Here is a 23632-nt window from a genome sequence, read left to right on the forward strand (position 1 = left end):
GCCATACCTTCTTTGAACACAGTTGAACCAATGTTCACAAATGCACAATCTACAGTCAATCCTTGAGACTTGTGAATAGTTACAGCATATGCTAGAGAAAACGGAAACTGCTTCCTACGTACATATAAGTCTTTCACAAGCATGAAACGAACTGTACAACGACAAATATCTTTAACTTCTTCTATCTGATCAAATTTTATTTTTAAACATTCAATTCCATCTTTTTTCTGATATTAATAAAACCCACAACTCTTCCCATAGCTCCATTAACTAAACCTTTTTCAACATCCAAATTTCTTCTTAAAAATACTCTACAGTTCATGCAAACATATAGATTTTTTTCTAATCCAGCTGTTTTGGAGATGTTCTTCTCTAGTGAGTCCAATTTATTTTTCAGTTTGCCTGTTACTGTGACAGTAATTCTTCCATCCTCAATTTTGTCCACTGCTTCCAATTTCCTGATCTCTTCCTTTTCCAATTTCAAAAGCTCCTCATTAAATATTGAGCATTCACGTAGAGTTGGCATTAAGCAGATGACACTTTTGTTTTCTGCAATGTTCTTGTATATCTTCTCTGCAACTATTTCTTCCTTTGGAAATAAATTATGTAGCAGCCGACTCTGTAATGCTTTTTTGCCAACTTCTGTGAGTAGTCCAATTCTGATATCTTTCAGAATACTTCCATATTCTTCATCGCTTGCTTGCCTCATATTAGTAGTAAGTTCCTTGTACTCAAAGAAGGACCAAATATTTGTATTTCCGATGCTTCCCAATGACTTCTTCGTGTCTTCATGTGTGACAGTACTAAACACTGGTTGTCCTTTAACTGGAGTAAGTTGCAAAAGATCTCCAAAAACTATGACGTGTTTTCCACCAAATAACATGTCATAGTCTGTCTTCAAAATTTGCTGCATTCTTAAATGCACAAAGGCAAGCATTAAGTTTGATACCATGCTCACCTCATCAATAATGAGAACTTGCATCTTCTTCAATACTCTTGAAACTTCCAAGGATGCTTCTCCAGTTAGCTTGTTGTATTGTATTTTGTTCTCATGCTCCACTGGTAACATTAGCAAACGATGTAAAGTGATTCCTTTTATGTTATATGCTGCTAACCCAGTTGGAGCAGTAACCACACAAGACAAAGTAGAATCTGTTTTTTGCTGTAGGTAGCTTCTGATGACTTTTATAAGGAAACTTTTTCCAGTTCCAGCTTGTCCGCTTACATACATCCTGATTGGATGAAATGATGTGCATGAGCACTCTTTTTTTTCATGTAGAAATCCGTGTTCAATTTTGTTTCTGATCTCTTCATAAATTTGTTGCTGCTCTTGATTCAGTTGTCTTTCCAAATTTTCTAAGTCTATAAATTCTTCTTGAGCTTGATTCATAGCCGTTTCCACTTCATTCATGGCTATTGATGCTTCATTTTCAACGATTGGTTGTCCTAGGGGATCTTGACTGAGTGTTCCTGAACTTTGGCTGTCCTGAGAACTGTCTCTAGCTATTTCTGCTGCAATTGTAGTTTCCTGTTCAATTTCTTCATTTAACATTTGCAGATAACTTGAGAATGTACTGCATTGTATGCTGTCTTTGCAAGCATTAAAAGAATCTTCATAGCTTTGAAATTCTCCCAGTAGTTCATCCTCTGTACGCCATGGTTTAAACAACTGTAAAAGAGCCAAGTAGTAAAATTCCTTCTTGTCAGTAGTGTCGCAACTCAGCTTCCTGTGATTTATCAAACTTCCTTTTGTTTGCTTCACCAAACATCCTTCCTCACCAACGACTTTATATTTTCCATTGTTGATGTCTTCTGCGGCTTTCCGTGAATAAATGTAGTTCTGCAGCACTTCATAGAGACACATGTTCTCCAGATGTTGACTTCTCTTGGGATAATATGTGTCCAACATGTTTGATTTCAAAATATCTGTACTTTCTGGGTCATTCTCGGCCAAATATTCAATTTCTCCAACAGATTTCAGTACCCGATTTCTCATTGCTGCAAGGCCTAAACTTGCCCAAATTATTCTTCTTGACTTCGAGTAGAGACTTGCAGAAGATAACCTATCTGAACATTCGTAGGATCCAATTTCTCGATGCGATAACATCTTCAAACTGAAACTGTACAGCTTCTTACTGACAGTCTTCTCGTGAGAAATCTCTTCCCACATTTCCTTCAATTCTGTTTTTTCTGATTTCGTAATGTAAGACGTTACATATCGAGCAACAGCAATGGAATTGTCAGCTACATACTGTATATCCATGTTAGCGTTCCACATGGATAAAATGACTGGGTTGTAGTCATTTATATTTTTGGATTCTTCTTTTCTTTTTAGGTTGTAGGTATTCTTAGGTGATTTCCTTGTGATAGTATGTCTCACAGCTGACATAAAACTGTTGACTCTTCCATTTGAAAGAACAGGTCTAGGAAATCCAAATCGACATTTAGTGTAGTATTTATCTTTGCTCTTGTATTTCCGTCGACAGTATTTTCCACACCGATGACTTTGGAAACGTAAAACTTGCTCCTTTAACTTTTTCTCTTCTGTGCTTTTTGGTATAGCACATGTTGCATATTCTTCAATGAAAGATAACACTGCTTCATCAGTATCTGTTCCAAACTTTGGGGCATCCTTGATCCACAACAGCATATGAATATGAGGAGCACCTCTTGCCTGGTTCTCTTTTCTCCAAAAGAAATCTACTACTTCTCCAAGAGGTGGATTTTTTTTATTGCAGATGAAAGACATCATAGCCTCAAATCTATGATTGAAATATCTGCAAACATTAACCGGATCCAATGAGCACAGTTCTCCTGCTGTCTTGTATTCAATGTTTTTAATGTTTGAATTTGCCTCTCGTAGAAAATCCAGTAAATCATCCCAAGCGTACTCCGCACAGCTTAGGGTAACGAACCATGTTGGTGTTCCTAAATTCCGTAACATGCATTTTAGTTCACCATGGCGTCGGTACCAATATTCATTTGTCCCACGCTGACAAGCCATCAGATTGATCAGTTGTGTTTCCAAATGATCATCTCGGTGCTGCACTTTCTCCATAAAATCCTTAGCAGACACATTTTGTAAATGTACTCCACTTTTTAAAATGTGATTTACTGCATAAGACAGTGCAGACAAGTCGCTTTCAAATAAAAGATGGAACAAATAAGGAATACTTTGTCGAAATCTGGGATCTTCAGCATATAGTCTTGTAGTCCGATACTCAGAAGCTGGAATCTGTTCTGGACGTTCATCGTATCGTCCTCCTTTTCCTTTAGGAAACAGCTGGGGAAAACATCGAGCTTCCAAGCTCTCCTCCCATACACTCAAGGGAGTTCCTTTTGCTTTCTTCATCTGAAAGAGATCAATGTTATCTCCCATAACTTCTTTTGAATGAAGAGGATGTATGCTAAAATGTTCATAAATTTCTTCTTCCTTTGACTTGTCCACTTTTTCAATTTGTCCAGTTGGTGTTTCTGTGTCTTCTTGTAAATCTTCTTCTTCTTCTTCTTCTATATAAATTGATTCATACCATTTGTTATTCCTTTTCAAATACAAATTTGCTCTTTGTACTTTCCGCACATCTACCAGCTCCTGCCAAATCTTCTTATTCTTTGTAGGTACACCATTAACCAGAATAATTAATGGTTCAGTTTCCAAAGTATCCGCATCAATAGTTTCCATATTTTTTTTCAAATCCAAGGGCAAATACACCACTCTTCCTTTTAAACCTCTCAGTAAATCAGAAGGAGGCAATTTACCAGTTTTGGGCTCCATACGTACTATGGTCTGGAACGGATGAACACATTGAATGAGTATAGACTCATATGTATTTAATTCAGAAAGTTCAGCAGGAATAGCATCCAATTCTAAATTATTATGTACAGCTCTGGTCGGCATTCTATTTTCCTCTAACTTGTTGTAACAGTATTTACAAATACGCTGATCTTCACCCAAATCAAAACAATTTTCTAGAAATATATATGTGGCAAAATCCTTCCACTTATAATTATCTTCATTTTCACTCTTTCTGTAGAGATCAACATTCCTAGTTTGTTTTCTATAATGAGTTCTGCGGCAACAAATACAAGTAAAATTTGGTCTTTCATTAGAGACTATTGCAAATTTTGTTATATGATCATTAAATGTGTTACTTACAGAGGGTTCTACATTCTCTTCCACTTCTTCCTCATTTACTGTGTCCTTCTCTGCACTGTTTTGTTCAGGACCAAAGTAACAAAACTGAATTTCATCAACAACCTTCTCTACATCTGATACCGTTCCTCGGAACAGAGCCCTATTCAATTCATTTAACTTTATTGCTGGACTTTTGGCAAAATACAACCGTCTCACAAACTTTCTCATTTCAGTATGATGAACAGCCAGCATCCTAAAATGATGGAAAACACTATTGCACACTTTTCTAGATAGACAAGCCAGAGAATGACCCTGCAAACCAGTATTCTCTCTCACTCTGCATGGATCCAGACTTTGAAGCACCTTAATCTTCTGTTTTATACTTTTTTTACTATATTCTCTTAGAAACTCTCGAAATTTGTCAATAGATTCCTGACGCACAGTGCAAATACTACTACAATTCCAAGTGTACACTGGGGCTTTAGGACGTCTCCCCATAGCCTCATCTGCCATCACTTGTACCTCATCTCTTGGAACCATTATCTCCTTCTCCATTATGCAACCATTTTTTACTTCGTCAGAACGACCTCTGGTGTCAACTACATGCAGCAAACTATTACTTTGAAAATAGCTCTCTTCATTAAAAAAAGGTTCACTACTTGAACTATGCATCCACTTTCCTAAAAACACTTTACAAAAGTTTGTTCTGTTCACTACTCTTTTCCTTTTGCTATGTGATTTCAGTACATTAACCATTTTGTCTAATGTACGCATCCTATTCAAAATTAAAATGAATAGTTTCCTTTTTAATTCTAATGCCTTTGCTGCAATGGCTTCTATTTCTTTTTTTCTTTTATAAAACTTTGTCTTTTTCTTATATTTCTTCACATCCTTCATCAAATTGGACATAACTCTTCTCTGAAACATTTTTCTACGTATCTCTTTAAACGCTGTTTTTCTATTTATATAAACCTTTTCAGTTGCTGAAGGTATATTTGCATTAACTAAATTGTCAATTTTTTCCTCTCCTTTTTTGTTCAAAACATCCTTTCGAGTACAGACATTTTGTACATTTTTCATTCTTTTGAATATATTTTTTAGAAATTGTTTTTTCTGCTTACCAGAAGATTTTTTCTTTTTCCCAACTTGAGCATCTTCTACTAACTTTGGTCCTCTAGTTGTCTTCAAATATAGGTTTTTTTTGTGCGTTTTTTGAACTCTGGATTTTGTAGGCATCTTAAATTTTGTCCACTGCTCTTCAGCAATACCTGAAAAAAACTAAAAAAAAAATCCTTTATTTTATTTAAATATATTACTACATTTCTTTTCACAATAGTCACAAAACGTAATTTCTTTGCCAATTTGAATGCACACTTACTGCTCTTTTTTTTGGCAAGTTAAAATCACTTTTACAGACTGACACATTATGAAACCACTTTTCAGTTTTTTAAAAAAGCCCATGTCCAGACTGCTTTTTCAGACCACCACCATGTGTATCCTCGGTGACTACCTACACTCCAGCAAGGGCAACCAGCCTTAGTGATGCTGAATGTATTTGCATTACAGACTGAAACCTGAAAACCCCACTCGCTTGTAAATACTGTGCATGATTATACATGGACAGGAGCTGGGTGTGTGCTAAGAGTCTGCTTCTTCCCCCAAAAAATCGCTCCCCCTTTTTCCTACTAATGCAACTGTGAAATCACCAGAACAAAACGCAATAAATCTCTGCCTGTAATTCCTATTTGCACACAGAGTCATGTTTTCACATTAGTCCCAAAACGAAATTTCTTTGCCAATTTGAAAGGACACTTACTGCTCTTTTTTTTTGGCAAGTGAAAATCACTTTTACAGACTGACACATTATGAAACCACTTTTCAGATTTTTTTAAAAAAGCCCATGTCCAGACTGCTTTTTCAGACCACCACCATGTGTATCCTCGGTGACTGCCTACACTCCAGCAAGGGCAACCAGCCTTAGTGATGCTGAATGTATTTGCATTACAGACTGAAACCTGAAAACCCCACTCGCTTGTAAATACTGTGCATGATTATACATGGACAGGAGCTGGGTGTGTGCTAAGAGTCTGCTTCTTCCCCCAAAAAATCGCTCCCCCTTTTTCCTACTAATGCAACTGTGAAATCACCAGAACAAAACGCAATAAATCTCTGCCTGTAATTCCTATTTGCACACAGAGTCATGTTTTCACATTAGTCCCAAAACGAAATTTCTTTGCCAATTTGAATGCACACTTACTGCTCTTTTTTTTTGGCAAGTGAAAATCACTTTTACAGACTGACACATTATGAAACCAATTTTCAGATTTTTTTAAATTGCACATGTCCAGACTGCTTTTTCAGACCACCACCATGTGTATCCTCGGTGACTGCCTACACTCCAGCAAGGGCAACCAGCCTTAGTGATGCTGAATGTATTTGCATTACAGACTGAAACCTGAAAACCCCACTCGCTTGTAAATACTGTGCATGATTATACATGGACAGGAGCTGGGTGTGTGCTAAGAGTCTGCTTCTTCCCCCAAAAAATCGCTCCCCCTTTTTCCTACTAATGCAACTGTGAAATCACCAGAGCAAAACGCAATAAATCTCTGCCTGTAATTCCTATTTGCACACAGAGTCATGTTTTCACATTAGTCCCAAAACGAAATTTCTTTGCCAATTTGAATGCACACTTACTGCTCTTTTTTTTTGGCAAGTGAAAATCACTTTTACAGACTGACACATTATGAAACCACTTTTCAGATTTTTTTAAATTGCACATGTCCAGACTGCTTTTTCAGACCACCACCATGTGTATCCTCGGTGACTGACTACACTCCAGCAAGGGCAACCAGCCTTAGTGATGCTGAATGTATTTGCATTACAGACTGAAACCTGAAAACCCCACTCGCTTGTAAATACTGTGCATGATTATACATGGACAGGAGCTGGGTGTGTGCTAAGAGTCTGCTTCTTCCCCCAAAAAATCGCTCCCCCTTTTTCCTACTAATGCAACTGTGAAATCACCAGAGCAAAACGCAATAAATCTCTGCCTGTAATTCCTATTTGCACTCAGAGTCATGTTTTCACATTAGTCCCAAAACGAAATTTCTTTGCCAATTTGAATGCACACTTACTGCTCTTTTTTTTTGGCAAGTGAAAATCACTTTTACAGACTGACACATTATGAAACCACTTTTCAGATTTTTTTAAAAAAGCCCATGTCCAGACTGCTTTTTCAGACCACCACCATGTGTATCCTCGGTGACTGCCTACACTCCAGCAAGGGCAACCAGCCTTAGTGATGCTGAATGTATTTGCATTACAGACTGAAACCTCAAAACCCCACTCGCTTCTAAATACTGTGCATGATTCCACATGGTAAGCAGCTGGGTGTGTGCTAAGAGTCTGCTTCTTCCCCCAAAAAATCGCTCCCCCTTTTTCCTACTAATGCAACTGTGAAATCACCAGAGCAAAACGCAATAAATCTCTGCCTGTAATTCCTATTTGCACACAGAGTCATGTTTTCACATTAGTCCCAAAACGAAATTTCTTTGCCAATTTGAATGCACACTTACTGCTCTTTTTTTTTGGCAAGTGAAAATCACTTTTACAGACTGACACATTATGAAACCACTTTTCAGATTTTTTTAAATTGCACATGTCCAGACTGCTTTTTCAGACCACCACCATGTGTATCCTCGGTGACTGCCTACACTCCAGCAAGGGCAACCAGCCTTAGTGATGCTGAATGTATTTGCATTACAGACTGAAACCTGAAAACCCCACTCGCTTGTAAATACTGTGCATGATTATACATGGACAGGAGCTGGGTGTGTGCTAAGAGTCTGCTTCTTCCCCCAAAAAATCGCTCCCCCTTTTTCCTACTAATGCAACTGTGAAATCACCAGAACAAAACGCAATAAATCTCTGCCTGTAATTCCTATTTGCACACAGAGTCATGTTTTCACATTAGTCCCAAAACGAAATTTCTTTGCCAATTTGAATGCACACTTACTGCTCTATTTTTTTGGCAAGTGAAAATCACTTTTACAGACTGACACATTATGAAACCACTTTTCAGATTTTTTTAAATTGCACATGTCCAGACTGCTTTTTCAGACCACCACCATGTGTATCCTCGGTGACTGCCTACACTCCAGCAAGGGCAACCAGCCTTAGTGATGCTGAATGTATTTGCATTACAGACTGAAACCTGAAAACCCCACTCGCTTGTAAATACTGTGCATGATTATACATGGACAGGAGCTGGGTGTGTGCTAAGAGTCTGCTTCTTCCCCCAAAAAATCGCTCCCCCTTTTTCCTACTAATGCAACTGTGAAATCACCAGAGCAAAACGCAATAAATCTCTGCCTGTAATTCCTATTTGCACACAGAGTCATGTTTTCACATTAGTCCCAAAACGAAATTTCTTTGCCAATTTGAAAGCACACTTACTGCTCTTTTTTTTTGGCAAGTGAAAATCACTTTTACAGACTGACACATTATGAAACCACTTTTCAGATTTTTTTAAATTGCACATGTCCAGACTGCTTTTTCAGACCACCACCATGTGTATCCTCGGTGACTGCCTACACTCCAGCAAGGGCAACCAGCCTTAGTGATGCTGAATGTATTTGCATTACAGACTGAAACCTGAAAACCCCACTCGCTTGTAAATACTGTGCATGATTATACATGGACAGGAGCTGGGTGTGTGCTAAGAGTCTGCTTCTGCACCAAAAAATCGCTCCCCCTTTCCATCTAATGCAACTGTGAAATCACCAGAGCAATACGCAATAAATCTCTGCCTGTAATTCCTATTTGCACACAGAGTCATGTTTTCACATTAGTCACAAAACGAAATGTCTTTGCCAATTTAAATGCACACTTACTGCTCTTTTTTTTTGGCAAGTGAAAATCACTTTTACAGACTGACACATTATGAATCCACTTTTTAGATTTTCTTAAAAAGCCCATGTCCAAACTGCTTTTTCAGACCACCACCATGTGTATCCTCGGTGACTGCCTACACTCCAGCAAGGGCAACCAGCCTTAGTGATGCTGAATGTATTTGCATTACTGACTGCAACCTCAAACACTTAAAGTATTCCTTATTTTTACCAGTACACCTTAATTTATCATGAAAAAATTGTCCATATTACTTTACATGTTCCTCACATTTAAATTTCTCCCAAAACAGAAAATAATAAACACAACTTCTACAAAAGGAATTCCAATTCTATTATTCATTTCTTAATTTACCATATACATCCCCTCTCAAACTCTAAACTCACCTTTAAAATTAGTTAGTTGTGAAAGAAATGTGGCACTCAAACAGCAGATTATCAGAGCCAGGATCTCTGTTCTCTACACCTCTCTCCTCTCAGCAGAACCAGATAATGGCAAACTTTCCCTCTATTTTTCCACACATATACATGTAAGTTTCAAATCTCAGTGCTTCCCCCTTTTTTTCAAATGTCATCACACATTTCTATTGGTTGAAAACCAACCCTTTACCAAAAGTACCCTGCCCCCAACTTGACTTCTGCCTAGTACCCTTCCCCCAACTTGACTTCTGCCTGCTACCATAGCAACAGCTCATGGAACACTGCTGTGTGGAGTTAGGTCAGAAGTTCGCCACACAATGTTTCAATTCCACAGAGCAAGAGTGCTTGACTTTTCAAACCTAACAGCAAATCCATAGTACTGTTCTTTGGTAACACATTTTTTTGTACCAATACAAAACATGCTTCTATTAATTTACACATACAGCCTAGTTTTTATTCTAGAATGGTATGAAACAGCCAATCAGTTCTTTTTGTTTTGAAAAAAATATGTATGCCTCCATTTCCAAACTGTCTTTCTTTTCATATTGCCATTCTACTGAAAGACACCTCCTGAGTGCATCCAGTTCTCCTTTGAAGATGTTCACAGTGTGGATTGTAGGGCACAGCTATGTCTTCTGGAGTGAAAAGTTTGCAGAGAAAACAGGTATGGTGAGAGACCTTGCTTTGCCAAATGTAGACATTAAATGGATTGGTCAGAGAGGGTTAAAGTGGCACCAATTGATGCCATTGGTGAAATCCTTCATGCAAATCCAACACCCTGACCTCATAATAGTGCACTGTGGTGGCAATGACCTAGGCACTTTGACTGGGGTAGGTCTGGAAATGCTTATGAAGGACACCTTTGCACAACTGTTTTCACTTTTCCCTAAAACTGCCTTTGTGTTTTCTAACATATGCCAAAGGCAAAAATGGAACTGGTCCAATCATTTCTGTCCACAGATTGACAAAGCAAGAAAGCACGTCAACAAATCTGTTTCTGCTTTCCTCCGAGACTATGGTATGGGTGCCATTTACCACAACAACTTGCGTTATGACATGCAAGACATTTATAGAGGAGATGGTGTGCACTTCAATGATGAAGGGAACAGAGTCTTCCTCTTGAACCTTAGACTCTGCATCGGTACTCACTTGTAGGTACCACTTAAAAAATCACTTCATAAACACAACGGCTCTTTTTAGAGCCCCCTAATATCTAAACTCTTAAATCTGCATTTCATTTCTTTTTTAATTTTTTTTTTCTTCCGTACGCTTACCGTAAGCTTACCGTACGCGTACCCCGTGATTTTTTTTAAAATCAATAAATGTTTTCTTTGTACTTTTCTGTCCTTCTTTGACCCCCTCACAAATGTAAGGGGGTCTGTAACTCTCCTCCTTGCCCCCTTTTCTTGTTTTCACTCTTTTTTTTCTGAGTGAAACACACAAAATGGCGGCCGCCGCTTCCTGGTTTCGGCCGATTCGAATGTTTACTAAGATCTAACAGCCAATCAGAATCGCGCTCGCGCACGCCACCGTACGCGTACGGTAAGCTTACGGTAAGCGTACCGTAAGCTGGCTCAGATATATATATTGATTTAAATGCTATTTTCTCAGGACCTACTGAACAGATTTACACCAAACCTACAAAAGGCACTTCCTTGACCTAGGGACTACCTCTCTGCCAAATTTCTAGTAATTCTGTTCAGCCGTTCGGGCTGTAGCCCTGTCTAAAGGTCCTATGGAAAAATGCATGGGAAAAACGCGTTTTGGGACCCCCCTTTTTTCTCAGCCCCCGCTTGACGAATCCCCCCGAGACTTTCAGGGTAGGAGCGGAGCGTAGCGCCCCACCTATTTTGAGAAATTCGCGAGGATTCGTCGACCGGCGCCAAAGTTATTCAAAATAGAATGTTGCGGATTTCCTATGGAAAAGGGGTCCTAACTATAACTACCTACTGGCGACCGCCAGTAGGTAATAAACATACATATATATAAATGCATATGCATATATGTGCATATGTGTGCGTGTAGAGAGAGGTAGAGAGAGGTAGAGAGGTAGAGGTGTAGAGGTAGAGACGTAGAGGTAGAGAGGTAGAGAGTAGTAGAGAGAGAGGTAGAGAGAGGTAGAGAGGTAGAGAGTAGAGGATAAGTAATAGAGAGTAGAGAGTAGAGAGAGAGTAGTTGAGAGTAGTATAGAGAGTAGCAGAGAGTGAGTAGGAGAGAGTAGTAGAGTGAGTAGTAGAGAGTGAGTAGTAGAGAGTAGTAGAGAGTGAATAGTAGAGAGTAGTAGAGAGTGAGTATTAGAGAGTGAGTAGTAGAGAGTGAGTAGTGGAGACTGGGTAGCAGAGAGAGAGTAGTAGAGAATGAGTAGTAGAGTGAGTAGTATAGAGTAGTAGAGAGAGAGTAGTAGAGAGTGAGAAGTAGAGAGTAGTAGAGAGTGAGTAGTAGAGAGTAGTAGAGAGAGAGTAGTAGAGAGAGAGTAGTAGAGAGAGAGTATTAGAGAGTGAGTAGTAGAGAGTAGTACAGAGTGAGTAGTAGAGAGTGATTAGTAGAGAGTAGTGGAGTAGTAGAGAGTGAGTAGTAGAGAGTAGTAGAGAGTGAGTAGTAGAGTGAGTAGTAGGGAGTAGTAGAGAGTGAGTAGTAGAGTGAGTAGTAGAGTGTGTAGTAGAGAGCAAGTAGTAGAGAGTGTGTAGTAGAGAGAGAGTAGTAGAGAGTAAGTAGTAGAGAGTGAGTAGTAGAGTGATTAGCAGAGAGAGTAGTAGAGAGTAGTAGAGTAGTAGAGAATGAGTAGTAGAGTGAGTAGTATAGAGTAGTAGAGAGTGAGTAGTAGAGAGTGAGTAGTAGAGAGTAGTAGAGAGTGATTAGCAGAGAGAGTAGTAGAGAGTAGTAGAGTAGTAGAGAATGAGTAGTAGAGTGAGTAGTATAGAGTAGTAGAGAGAGAGTAGTAGAGAGTGAGTAGTAGAGAGTAGTAGAGAGTGAGTAGTAGAGAGTAGTAGAGAGAGAGTAGTAGAGAGAGAGTAGTAGAGAGAGAGTATTAGAGAGTGAGTAGTAGAGAGTAGTACAGAGTGAGTAGTAGAGAGTGATTAGTAGAGAGTAGTGGAGTAGTAGAGAGTGAGTAGTAGAGAGTAGTAGAGAGTGAGTAGTAGAGTGAGTAGTAGGGAGTAGTAGAGAGTGAGTAGTAGAGTGAGTAGTAGAGTGAGTAGTAGAGAGCAAGTAGTAGAGAGTGTGTAGTAGAGAGAGAGTAGTAGAGAGTGAGTAGTAGAGAGTGAGTAGTAGAGAGAGTAGTAGAGTAGTAGAGTAGTAGAGAGTGAGTAGTAGAGAGTGAGTAGTAGAGAGTAGTAGAGAGTGATTAGCAGAGAGAGTAGTAGAGAGTAGTAGAGTAGTAGAGAGTGAGTAGTAGAGAGTAGTAGAGAGCAAGTAGTAGGGAGTGAGTAGTGGAGAGTGAGTAGTAGAGTAGTAGAGAGTGAGTAGCAGAGAGTAGTAGAGAGTAGTAGAGTGAGTAGTAGAGAGTAGTAGAGAGTGAGTAGTAGAGAGAGTAGTAGAGAGGGAGTAGTTGAGAGTGAGTAGTTGAGAGTGAGTAGTAGAGAGTGAGTAGTAGAGAGTAGTAGAAAGTAGTAGAGTAGTAGAGAGTGAGTAGTAGAGAGTAGTAGAGTGAATAGTAGAGTAGTAGAGAGTGAGTAGTAGAGAGTAGTAGAGAGTAGTAGAGTAGTAGAGAGAGAGTGGTAGAGAGTAGTAGAGAGTGAGTAGTAGAGTAGTAGAGAGTGAGTGGTAGAGAGTAGTAGAGAGCAGTAGAGTGAGTAGTAGAGAGTAGTAGAGAGTGAGTAGTAGAGAGTGAGTAGTAGAGAGTAGTAGTAGAAAGTAGAAGAGAGTAGTAGAGAGAGAGTAGTAGAGAGTGAATAGTAGAAAGTAGTAGCGAGTGAGTAGTAGAGAGTGAGTAGTTTAATTTAAAAGGAACACAATGAGGGGGTTCATTTTGCCATAGAAATTATGATTAGTGCTGAAGAAAGAAAAAGTAGGGCACATTTTGAGTGACTTCTCAAATCCTCTTCTATTTCATTAAAAAATTCTGATATGCAGACTGAAACATGCACTTTTAATACCAGCAGCAGACTTCCGTGGTGAGCAGTAGCTTTACTACAGCGATCTAATGAGCAACTAGAGTGCTAACATTCAGAATTTATGGCAAATGTGTGACATATCTGAATACCTTCTTGATGGAATCAAAGTAAAAAACTGAAAGCATTTCCTACTGAGGAGACTGCAGTAAATGAGGAAATTAGGAAACTTCATAAGAAATAAATCTCCCAAGATGGCCACCAGACACAAAAGAGCCTAAATGCAGCACAAATATCACCCAGATGTAGCCCACATGTAGCCCAATGACAGAAGTGTGCAAAATACTTATTTTTTTGTGTATTTGCAGTTTTATATAGTGCAGACTTTTCAGGTATTGGAATGCTTTACATGAGCATTGGTTACATCACACAAGATCAAATTCATTTTGGTTGTAGACATGGGGAGATTAAGTGATTTGACCACAATCACAGAATGTTGAGCTGAAGCAGAAACTCCAACCTGGTTCCCCAGTTGCAAAGTCTGCAGCTCTGGAAGTAACACCCCGTCCTCTCGCCAAGGTGCAACATTTAAGCAAGTGGTCAACTGGATAGAAAAACATAAAGATTACAAATAATTTAAAAGTTCTTTGTCGCTATTTGAAAACTCAGAAAATATGTCCTCATTTTAGTTTTTTAGAGCACTAAGCATAATTTTGATGCAAATAAGACCCTCTCATATATGTAATTTCTAAAGGAAATACTCTAGGTATTACAGTTTTGATTACATCAAGATGACGTCAGGCGTTCCACTCTTTTGTAATAAATATAGAATGTTAGCAATCTAGTTGTTCATTGGGATACTGTTGAGAGGCAGAGGCCAGGGGCACGGACTCTGAAAATTGAAGGCAGGTAGGAGAGTGCAGAGGCAACAATTTGACCACACTGGGAAGGCAGGAAGGGCAGTGGCAGCACAACAGACTATGGAGGGCAGTGGAAAGGGGGGCTGGGGCAACAAACCAACAATACAGGACTGGCAAGAGAGGCTGTGGCAATATAATAGACCATTGTGGGCAGAAGGAAGAGGCAGTGGTAGTACAACCATACATGCCAACAGACCCGTTTCAGCCAGGAAACTTCCAATGTTTTTAAGCTCAAATGGGCTTTATTTGATCTGTCTCCTGTCTACAATCTCCTCTTTTTCAATGTAACTCAAAGGGGAAAATCAATACCCCAGTTTTTTTCAAAATCTCCCTCTTACCAAGTTCAAAATGTTCGCAAGTATGGTACATTGAATCATGGTAGGCAGGAGGAATTGAGGTAGGGACATGGACTCGGATAACAGAGGACAGGAGGGACATGGAGAGGTGCACCAAACTGACCTTACAGGGCAAGCATCAGGGTTTGCAGCAGCACAATACACCACACAGCGCATGCGGGATGGGAGTGCAGCACAACAATCCATAGAAAGCAATAGGGAGGGGACAGGACCATGCACATGGACAACAGAGAACAGATGGGAAAGAGGCAATGGTAGCTAGCTGACCATAATGGACAGACAGGAGAGAAAGCTGCAGCATAACAGAGCATAAAGGGCAGGAGGGACGGATCAGGGGCATTACAATGGAACAGACAAGCCAGGAGGGAGGGAATAGGGGGTCTGCACATGGAAACAGAGGGCTGGGGGCAAGGTGGCAGGGCAGGAGCATCAAGATGACCATGGAGGTCAGGCAGGATGGGCACTAGAAACAAGACACACCATGGAGAGCAACAGTGAGACTATGGTGGCATACACACAGACCATGGAGGGAAGGTGGGAGGGGGTCAGGGGCAGCTAGCTGACCACACAGGGACGGTGGGAGGGGCCATGGCAGCACAGAAGACCATGCATGGCAAGCGGGAGGGTTAGTGGCAGCACAATGGCTATGATGGGCAAGAAGGAGGGTGCAGGGGCATGCACAAAGGACCATGGAGAATAGAAGGGAGGGTCAGGACCTGGGCACAGACAAGAGAGTTCAGGGGGAAGGGGCCTCACAACAGACCACGCAGGGCAGGCAGGAGGAGCAGTTGCAGCACAACAGATCAGGGAGGGCAGAAGGGTGTGGCAGTAAAATGGACCATGGAGGACAGGAGGAAGGGGATAGGGGCATGGCATGTGGACATGCAGGGTGGAGGTGGCAGGGACAGGATACAGTCATCTGACAATGCTATGCAGGTGGGAGGGGAGTGGCAGCTCAACAGAACACTCAGAGTAGATAGGAGTGGCAGGTCCATGGAACATAGTGGGCAAAAAGGATGGAGCAGGGGCATGCACAAAGACATCAGAGGCCAGGGGGAAGGAGAATAGGGGCAGCAAGCTAAGCACAGAGGCTAAGCAGGAGGTCAATGATGGGCCATAGAATTGGGCAATGAAGGGCAGGAGGAGTGGACTGGTACATCATGCTAAATGGAGGGCAGTGGCAACACATCAGACCATGCATTGCAGGAGGGAGGAGGCTAGTCCCTGGATTAAGACAACAGAGGATAGGGAAGAGGTGGATGGGGCAGCAAGCTAACTGTTCAGAGAAGGTGAGTATTAGGAACTTTATTGATTTTAAAATGTGTGTCTGTGCGAACTACTTAAAATATGAACAAGTATTCAGCATAATCTCACTTTTATTCAGGAAGAAGAGGACGTTTGTGACTGTGACTCCGGGCTCACTTGGCAGAAACACCCCCTGACCCTCCACCCCCATCGCAAAATGTAATGCCCGTGAAAAGGGTAGGTGGACGCAGTGTTATATAGAACATAGTCCTGAGAGCACGATTGAAAATGAAAACTAGATGTAGTATATGGTATAAACTATGCACCAAAAAGTGTGATATAAGATGAACCGGGGCGTGAAATATAATATGCAATACATTGTGCGCAATGACAGATTCATTGGAGAGCGTGAGATAGCACAGGCACTACTGCGTGCTATGCGATATGTGCCTTGGAGTGTAATATGCACAGGGCAGTGTTGTGTAACATAACTCGTCTCTAAAGTTGTAATATAAAATATGTGCTGGGGAGTGTAACGTTGCATATGCACTGTGACAAAGATATGGATCCCAGATTGTAATATGTATGGCATAGCGCTGTGCGTTATAACATACACATCGAGGAAGGCACGTTAGATGGGGCAATATAACCCGTGCGCAGGCAAGTGTGACATGACATATTCACGGGGTGGTGTTACAGTGCACATGGGCTAGAGAGTGTCATAGCATACGCACTAGCTGGTGGAATACAACACAGAGGTGTGAGGCAATCGGCGGGCACTGGTGGGTGTAACAGAGCATTGGGCTCAGCCAGGAGCACGCTGTGACTCTCAAGTGAGGTTCGTCTCCTTTCCAGAGAGTAAAATAAAAAGTATTACACATCCGGCGGTGGATGTGTTTTTTATTAACCGTGAGGGGGGTTTCTTGCATAATTTGGTCGAATTTTTGTCGAATCCCGTTTGAATGGCTTGGTGTGCGTGTATATTAAATGTGCCCGTCAATAGCTACCCATGTTTGTGTAAATAAATGACAAGGGTGTCTACTTGGAGAGTACCCACCAGCGGGGGCGCCGGGATAAGGCACGGTAGGGCGTCAGACACGTCAGAGCTTCACTAGCGGTGTAAATACATTCCATGTGTATTCATTCTATGCATAGTCGCCTTTTAATGAATATCACACAAATCGTCATGGAGATAGGTACATACGGTTTGTCCAGCATGTCCTAGGTGTTTCTATAAATATATATATTTTTAAAATAATAAAAAACAAAGGCCGGCCCCGGAGGATGGGGTCCCCGGAGCCATAAGTGGCATGAGGAGGGGGGCAACGCAGCCCCCTCCTAAAGAATTTAAATTAAAAAAAGGCCATGACCCGGGGGTTGGAGTCCCCGGGGCCGATTAAGACCTTGGGAGGGCCAAATTAATTTTTTTCAACAAAAAAAATTAGGGTGCAGGCCTTGGGGAATGGGGTCCCCAGGGCCAGTAAATTAGAAAAAGAAGGGGGGCCACACAGCCCTCCTTCTTAAAAAAATAAAAGACGGCATCGCGCTGGAGGCCATGCCCCCTCCTTGCAGCACTCTGCAAACGCGCCCCCTGGCCAGTTGTAAGTTGGGGAATTAATTCCCCTTCAATACTGAGGGTCCCTGAGGGCCAACTAGCCCAACAGGTATCTCCAGTGTGCGCCAGGGAGCTGCGTTGCAGACAGGTGTTCTGAGGCCACGCCCCTTTTTACACCTCTATGCAACGCAGCTCTGTGGCGCTTACTGGAGGTACCTAGTGGGCTAGTTTGACCCTAGGGACCCTTAGGATTCAAGGGGACTTAATCTCTCAACTTAGATTTGCCACAGGGCACGTTTACATAGTGGTGAAGGGAGGGGACGGGGCCTGAGGTGACGTGTGCAAACACGCCCAGTGGCGCGTTTTAAGTTGGGGAAATAATTCCCTTTCAATCCTGAGGGACCCTGGGGGCCAACTAGCCCACCAGGTGCTTCCAGTAAGTGCCACTGCTCTGCGTTGCAGAGAGGTGGTGCAGGCCGTGCCCCTTTTTACACCTCTCTGCAATGGCGCTTACTGGACGTACCTAGTGGGCTATTTTGCCCCTAGGGATCCTCAGGATTCAAGGGGACTTAATCTCCCAACTTAAAAAACGGCCACAGGGCATGTTTACACAGTGGGGAAGGAAGTGGACGGGGCCTGAGGTGACGTGTGCAAACACGCCCTATGGCGCGTTCTAAGTTGGGGAAATAATTCCCCTTCAATCCTGAGGGCCCCTGGGGGCTAACTAGCCCACCAGGTGCTTCCAGTCAGCGCCACTGAGCTGCGTTGCAGAGAGGTGGTCCAGGCCGTGCCACTTTTTACACCTCTCTGCAACGCAGCTCTGTGGCACATACTGGAGGTACCTAGTGGGCTAGTTGGACCCTAGGGACCCTCAGGATTCAAATGAACTTAATCTCCCAACTAAAAATGGCCACAGGGCGTGTTTACACAGTGGTGAAGGGAGGGGACGGGCCTGAGTTAACGTGTGCAAACAAGCCCTGTGGCACGTTTTAAGTTGAAGAAATAATTCCCCTTCAATCCTGAGGGCCCCTGGGGGCTAACTAGCCCACCAGGTGCTTCCAGTAAGCGCCACTGAGCTGCGTTGCAGAGAGGTGGTCCAGGCCGTGCCACTTTTTACACCTCTCTGCAACGCAGCTCTGTGGCGCATACTGGAGGTACCTAGTGGGCTAGTTGGACCCTAGGGACCCTCAGGATTCAAATGAACTTAATCTCCCCACTAAAAACGGCCACAGGGCGTGTTTACACAGTGGTGAAGGGAGGGGACGGGCCTGAGTTAACGTGTGCAAACAAGCCCTGTGGCACGTTTTAAGTTGGGGAAATAATTCCCCTTCAATCCTGAGGGACCCTGGGGGCCAACTAGCCCACCAGGTGGTTCCAGTAAGCACCACTCTGCTGCGTTGCAGAGAGGTGGTCTAGGCCGTGCCCCTTTTTACATCTCTCTGCAATGCAGCTCTGTGGCGCTTACTGGAGGTACCTAGTGGTCTAGTTCGACCCTAGGGACCCTCAGGATTCAAGGGGACTTAATCTCCCAACTTAAAACGGCCACAGGGCGTGTTTACACAGTGGGGAAGTGAGGGGACGGGGCCTGAGGTGACGTGTGCAAACACGCCCTGTGGCGCGTTTTAAGAGGTAGTTTTAATCCCCTGCCCTATTATATACTAGGGGCTTACAGAGGAGGTCATGCTGATCACAGGGGGACCCCAACGCATAGTGTTCCCTTGTGTATGTAGGTGTTTTCACTGTATTCTGAGTGTCTTTTAACATAGCACTGGCCCTAGGACTGGTTAGTCAGACTCAGTTACCACCAGTATCCGTCTGAAAAAGTTGAGGGTAGAGGATGATTTTGCAACAAGGCTTCTTTCTGCTCTTCTGTTTGTTCTTTCTGCACGTTATCCTTCTTCCTGCACTTTTCTTCGTCTTTGAGGACTTCTGTTGCTTCTTTCTGCATTGCTTTTTTTTCTTTCTGTGCGTTTTTTCTTCTTTCTTCACACGTCCTATCTCTGTAGGCATAGTTAGAAATTAGCATTTAAAAAACCTTTGAAATTCACTGAAAAAAACATAGGTTTCAGGCACGTTATAGTTAGGAATTAGCATTTAAAAAACCTCAGAAATTCACTGAAAAAACCATAGGTTTCAGGGGCGTTATAGTTAGCTGGACTTTTCACTCGTACAAAACCATTGATATTCCCCCGTTATAGTTAGTTCAGCTAACTATAACTCGCGCGCCCGCAATACACTGCTGATGACGTCACATATTACATCACTCATGACATGGTCAGTGACATCACTCATGACATCACTGATGACACCTATGGTTTTTTCAGTGAATATATATATATATACATATAGACATATATGAATATATGAATTTTTACATATATATATGTGTATATATATATATTAAAAAAATCACGTATTCCTAATTGAATATTGTGTATCAAACAGAATAAAAAATAACATTTTATGAAATGGTCATTTAACTCCCATCAAAAAGTAATCCCCCTTTGAGGTGTTACAGTGTAAAGAACATATTCAATATATGTTTATATAGAATTCTGCGGTAGCACACATGCATCTTAAGCATTTGGCATCTCAAGCAGGCAAGGTTGACTTTTGCTATTTTAAACAAACTCACAAATTGAGCATGTTACATTGAAAAATACTTGCATGTTGAGCACCTGGCGCCTGAAGTATCATAGTCAATGCTTAAATCTAAATTAGGATAGGATGTCTATATCCAAAGTCTCTCGATGTCTGAAGATGCTACCACAAACGCCCTTTTCTCTTTTGATGAATCTACTAAGCATGGAGCTGATATGACATTTCTTTTTTCTGTTTGTGGTTGTTTGATGTACTGTTTATCATGTTTCCACATTGGTTCTTGCCAATCAGCTGGCGGAGGAGATTGATGCCTTGACGCTTCCTCCACAGGTGTTTGGCTGACTAAAGAAAGAACATCTCTTGTAAAATACTTCTTCACAGTATGGTGAATCTGAGCAAGAAAAAAACACTATTTAATCGTCACATGTTGGCATCGCCAAGAAGAGGAGATTGTAGAAGAGAATATAGCTTTCCCGGCATACTACTGGGGTACTACTGGGAATGTTTGTTCATTCCCACCAGTAGTAAACATGCACCTGTACATGGTCGCTCTTTTATGGGCATGGATTTCCTCCTTCTTTTCATGAGCAGGCCACGTAGAACAAGAACACAGAGGTCAGTATTGTGATCTATAAGAAACTCTCTGTAAAGATAATCTTTGTCGAATGACAAAGTGACGGAACATTTCGGTAAGGAGTTAACACTGAATAGTGTATATTTGCCTAACATCATTCCATTTTTTTTGTAACAAGTGCGGTATCACAAGTGACCATTGACTGTAAGGGTAAGAAAACCTGCTTGGCAGGAGACCTCAATGTAGCGGGGAAGACATTTGTTCATTGGTTGACAGGTGTATTAGTAGTAACAGATTCCTAATATGTACACTGTGGAGGAAGGGGACGTTCCCTGCTAACATCCATAAATGAATTTGCATTTTTGTGGCAGAACAGAGCTACTAGAAGTAGAGGTCGCAATGTATGGGAGGACCATGAGGTACTTGAAAGGTATTAGTTATTTCATGAAAGGTAGTGAATGGATGGAACAGGCTTCCAGCAGAGATGGATGGATTTAAAAAAAGACAGGATAAGGCAGGTGAGTGTTATCTGTGATCATGCACACGTGTGTTCTCTTTTGTCTAGAAATGTGGCAACAGTAAGTGTTTAACTCTGCTTTGTCGCACAGGATGGATACATGGACTTCATGGAGTATGTAGCAGCTCTGAGTCTGGTCCTCAAGGGCAAGGTTGAGCAGAAACTGCGGTGGTACTTTAAACTGTATGACGTGGACGGCAATGGCTGCATTGATAGGGGAGAGCTGTTGAACATCATCAAGGTGAGTGATCTGAAGCATTCTTGCAATTGATTTATGGGCAGTCAGTGATAACACCGAGTACACCCGGCTTGTCCTTTGATGCCTCTGGCACTGCCCTTCCAATGACTCAGCACAGTGACCTTGAGGGAAGCGGCAGTTACCCTTCCGCTAGCCTCTCAGTATCAATTGAAGGGCCAAGTGTGGGAGCCGGGCTTAGCTCTGTTACTTTTTGGAGTGACATTTTATGCTCTGTTACTTTTATTGCCCCTCACACTTTTTTGATTGACATTATGCTGTAAAGGTTGATCTATTGTGGCTGCTTCTCCTGGTCATGACACTCATAAACATAGTTGCTACAGACATTAGTTGAAGACCCTCTAGCACAGTCACTGAGTCTATCATCACTGTTGGCCAAAGGCTTATGGGCATGGGTTTCTCTTGCACTACATGCCATCCCCTTCACCCAGAGGTTGATATGTCATTTTGCTGACAAGAGCATTAGTGTCATCAGGTTTGACAGATTTGTAATAGTCTCTCACATCTTTGAGGTGTTTTTTTCATTTCTCTGTATGTTGGAAGGTGGCTTTATTTGTCAGCTCTCATTTAGCCACCATTCTTTTCCAAATGTGTTCGAGGGGTGGCAGTCCCACGGCTTACACTTTTTAAGCATCCTACTCTTGCCAAGACTAAACCATATTTAGTAATAGCCACAGTCAACAGGCTTCATAGGAGATCTCGAGGTACAATGTACTTCGTACTGTAAACAAAGGTTCAAGACAGGTGATTTTTAAAAAAACCAAGCATTGACAGCACAAATAGGTCTTGCCTTTGGGACCGACTAACTTTGCTAGTGTCTTTTAGACTTGACGTATAACATCAGCAATATGCTGTGCAGCATGGGAAAAATCAAAAAAGGCATGACTTCATCATTGTGTAGGTGCGTGCATGGTCTATTAGGCATGTGGACCTACACAATGATGCAGACAGGAAAACAAATAGAAGTAGCCGAAAAGTTATTTTAAGTTGGAAAAGTCAACAACAAATTGCTGCCTGGTCTGTGGTAAAAAATAAAAAAAGATTATAGAAAAAGATTGTTGGATGGGTAAGAGGCAGCAATAGGGTGTTGGGGCAGCACCCACAAGAGTTGCACACAAGCAAGAAAGCAGGGGAGAAAGAAACACACAAGGGCGAGCACAACATAGAGGGGCCAGGAGAGATGGGACAGCAACATGGAGCGAGTTGGAGGGGGGGAAGCACATGAGGGAGACTGCTGGAAAACACATGCACTCAAGGACTGCTTAGCCAAAAAAAAAGGAGGGCCTGAAAAGTAAGCAATAGAAGAACACAAGTAATGAGGCTATGCTCCAGCAGAGGAACAAACACAAGAAAAGGAAGGAAAAATCTCAAAAGCCAATGGATACAAATCAGGCAAAAGAGTGTGATAACAGAGCGCCAGACTTTCAGGGGACCACTGATAGAGCCAACTCTTTTCTGCAGAGAGCCTTGTCCTGATGGATTCTAAACCCAAGGTAAGTCATGCAAGTGACTTGCTATGCCTAGTAGGTGAAACCTAAATAAGGGTTCAATACAATTCTAATTAGAAAGACACACTCAGAGATACAATAGTGATCAAAGCTGCAAACTTATGCTGCAATACACAAAGAAGATATCAAAGCTCAATACTGGTCCTTGTGAAATTCTTCAGTATAATGTAAAGTCCCATACCCTACCTCAATACTAACTGACAGGAGGTCTTTCAGCGAGATAGGTATCAATAGCCTCTCATCCACTCTGTTCCTTTGCTTAAGATGATCATACAGTTACCTTTGCATCACAAGCATTGGCAGAACCAATTGATCCAGCAATTTCTAAGAGAAACTGCTTCTTTATTGATTGGAAGGGCATGTGTTTGTTTCAGTGGGTGAATGGGTGAACGTGAGAATGTGTAAACATGTGGATGAGGGAATACATGGAAAGGCAAACGAGTGATTGAATTCATTGATACTTATTGCATTAATGCACTGATGTATGGTCAAATGGGTAAGTGCATAGATGGACGGATAGCTGGAAAAATGACTGAGTGCATGGAACAATTGTATTGTATGGTATTGTGGTGTTTATATAGCACTT

The 23632-nt window shown here is 41.7% G+C and overlaps 1 protein-coding gene across 1 annotated transcript in view; it reads left to right on the forward strand.

Moving 5' to 3' along the window:
• Window positions 1–23632, forward strand: part of GUCA1A (guanylate cyclase activator 1A) — a 242968-nt gene that overhangs the window by 102325 nt on the left and 117011 nt on the right. The window contains exon 2 of the mRNA XM_085630949.1: window positions 21374–21523. Coding sequence (XP_085487075.1) covers window positions 21374–21523 — 150 coding nt within the window. The remainder of the gene's footprint in view (window positions 1–21373; window positions 21524–23632) is intronic.

The sequence above is a fragment of the Triturus cristatus genome, chromosome 1_1 (genome assembly GCF_964204655.1).
Source record: "Triturus cristatus chromosome 1_1, aTriCri1.1, whole genome shotgun sequence".
Lineage (NCBI taxonomy): Eukaryota > Metazoa > Chordata > Amphibia > Caudata > Salamandridae > Triturus > Triturus cristatus.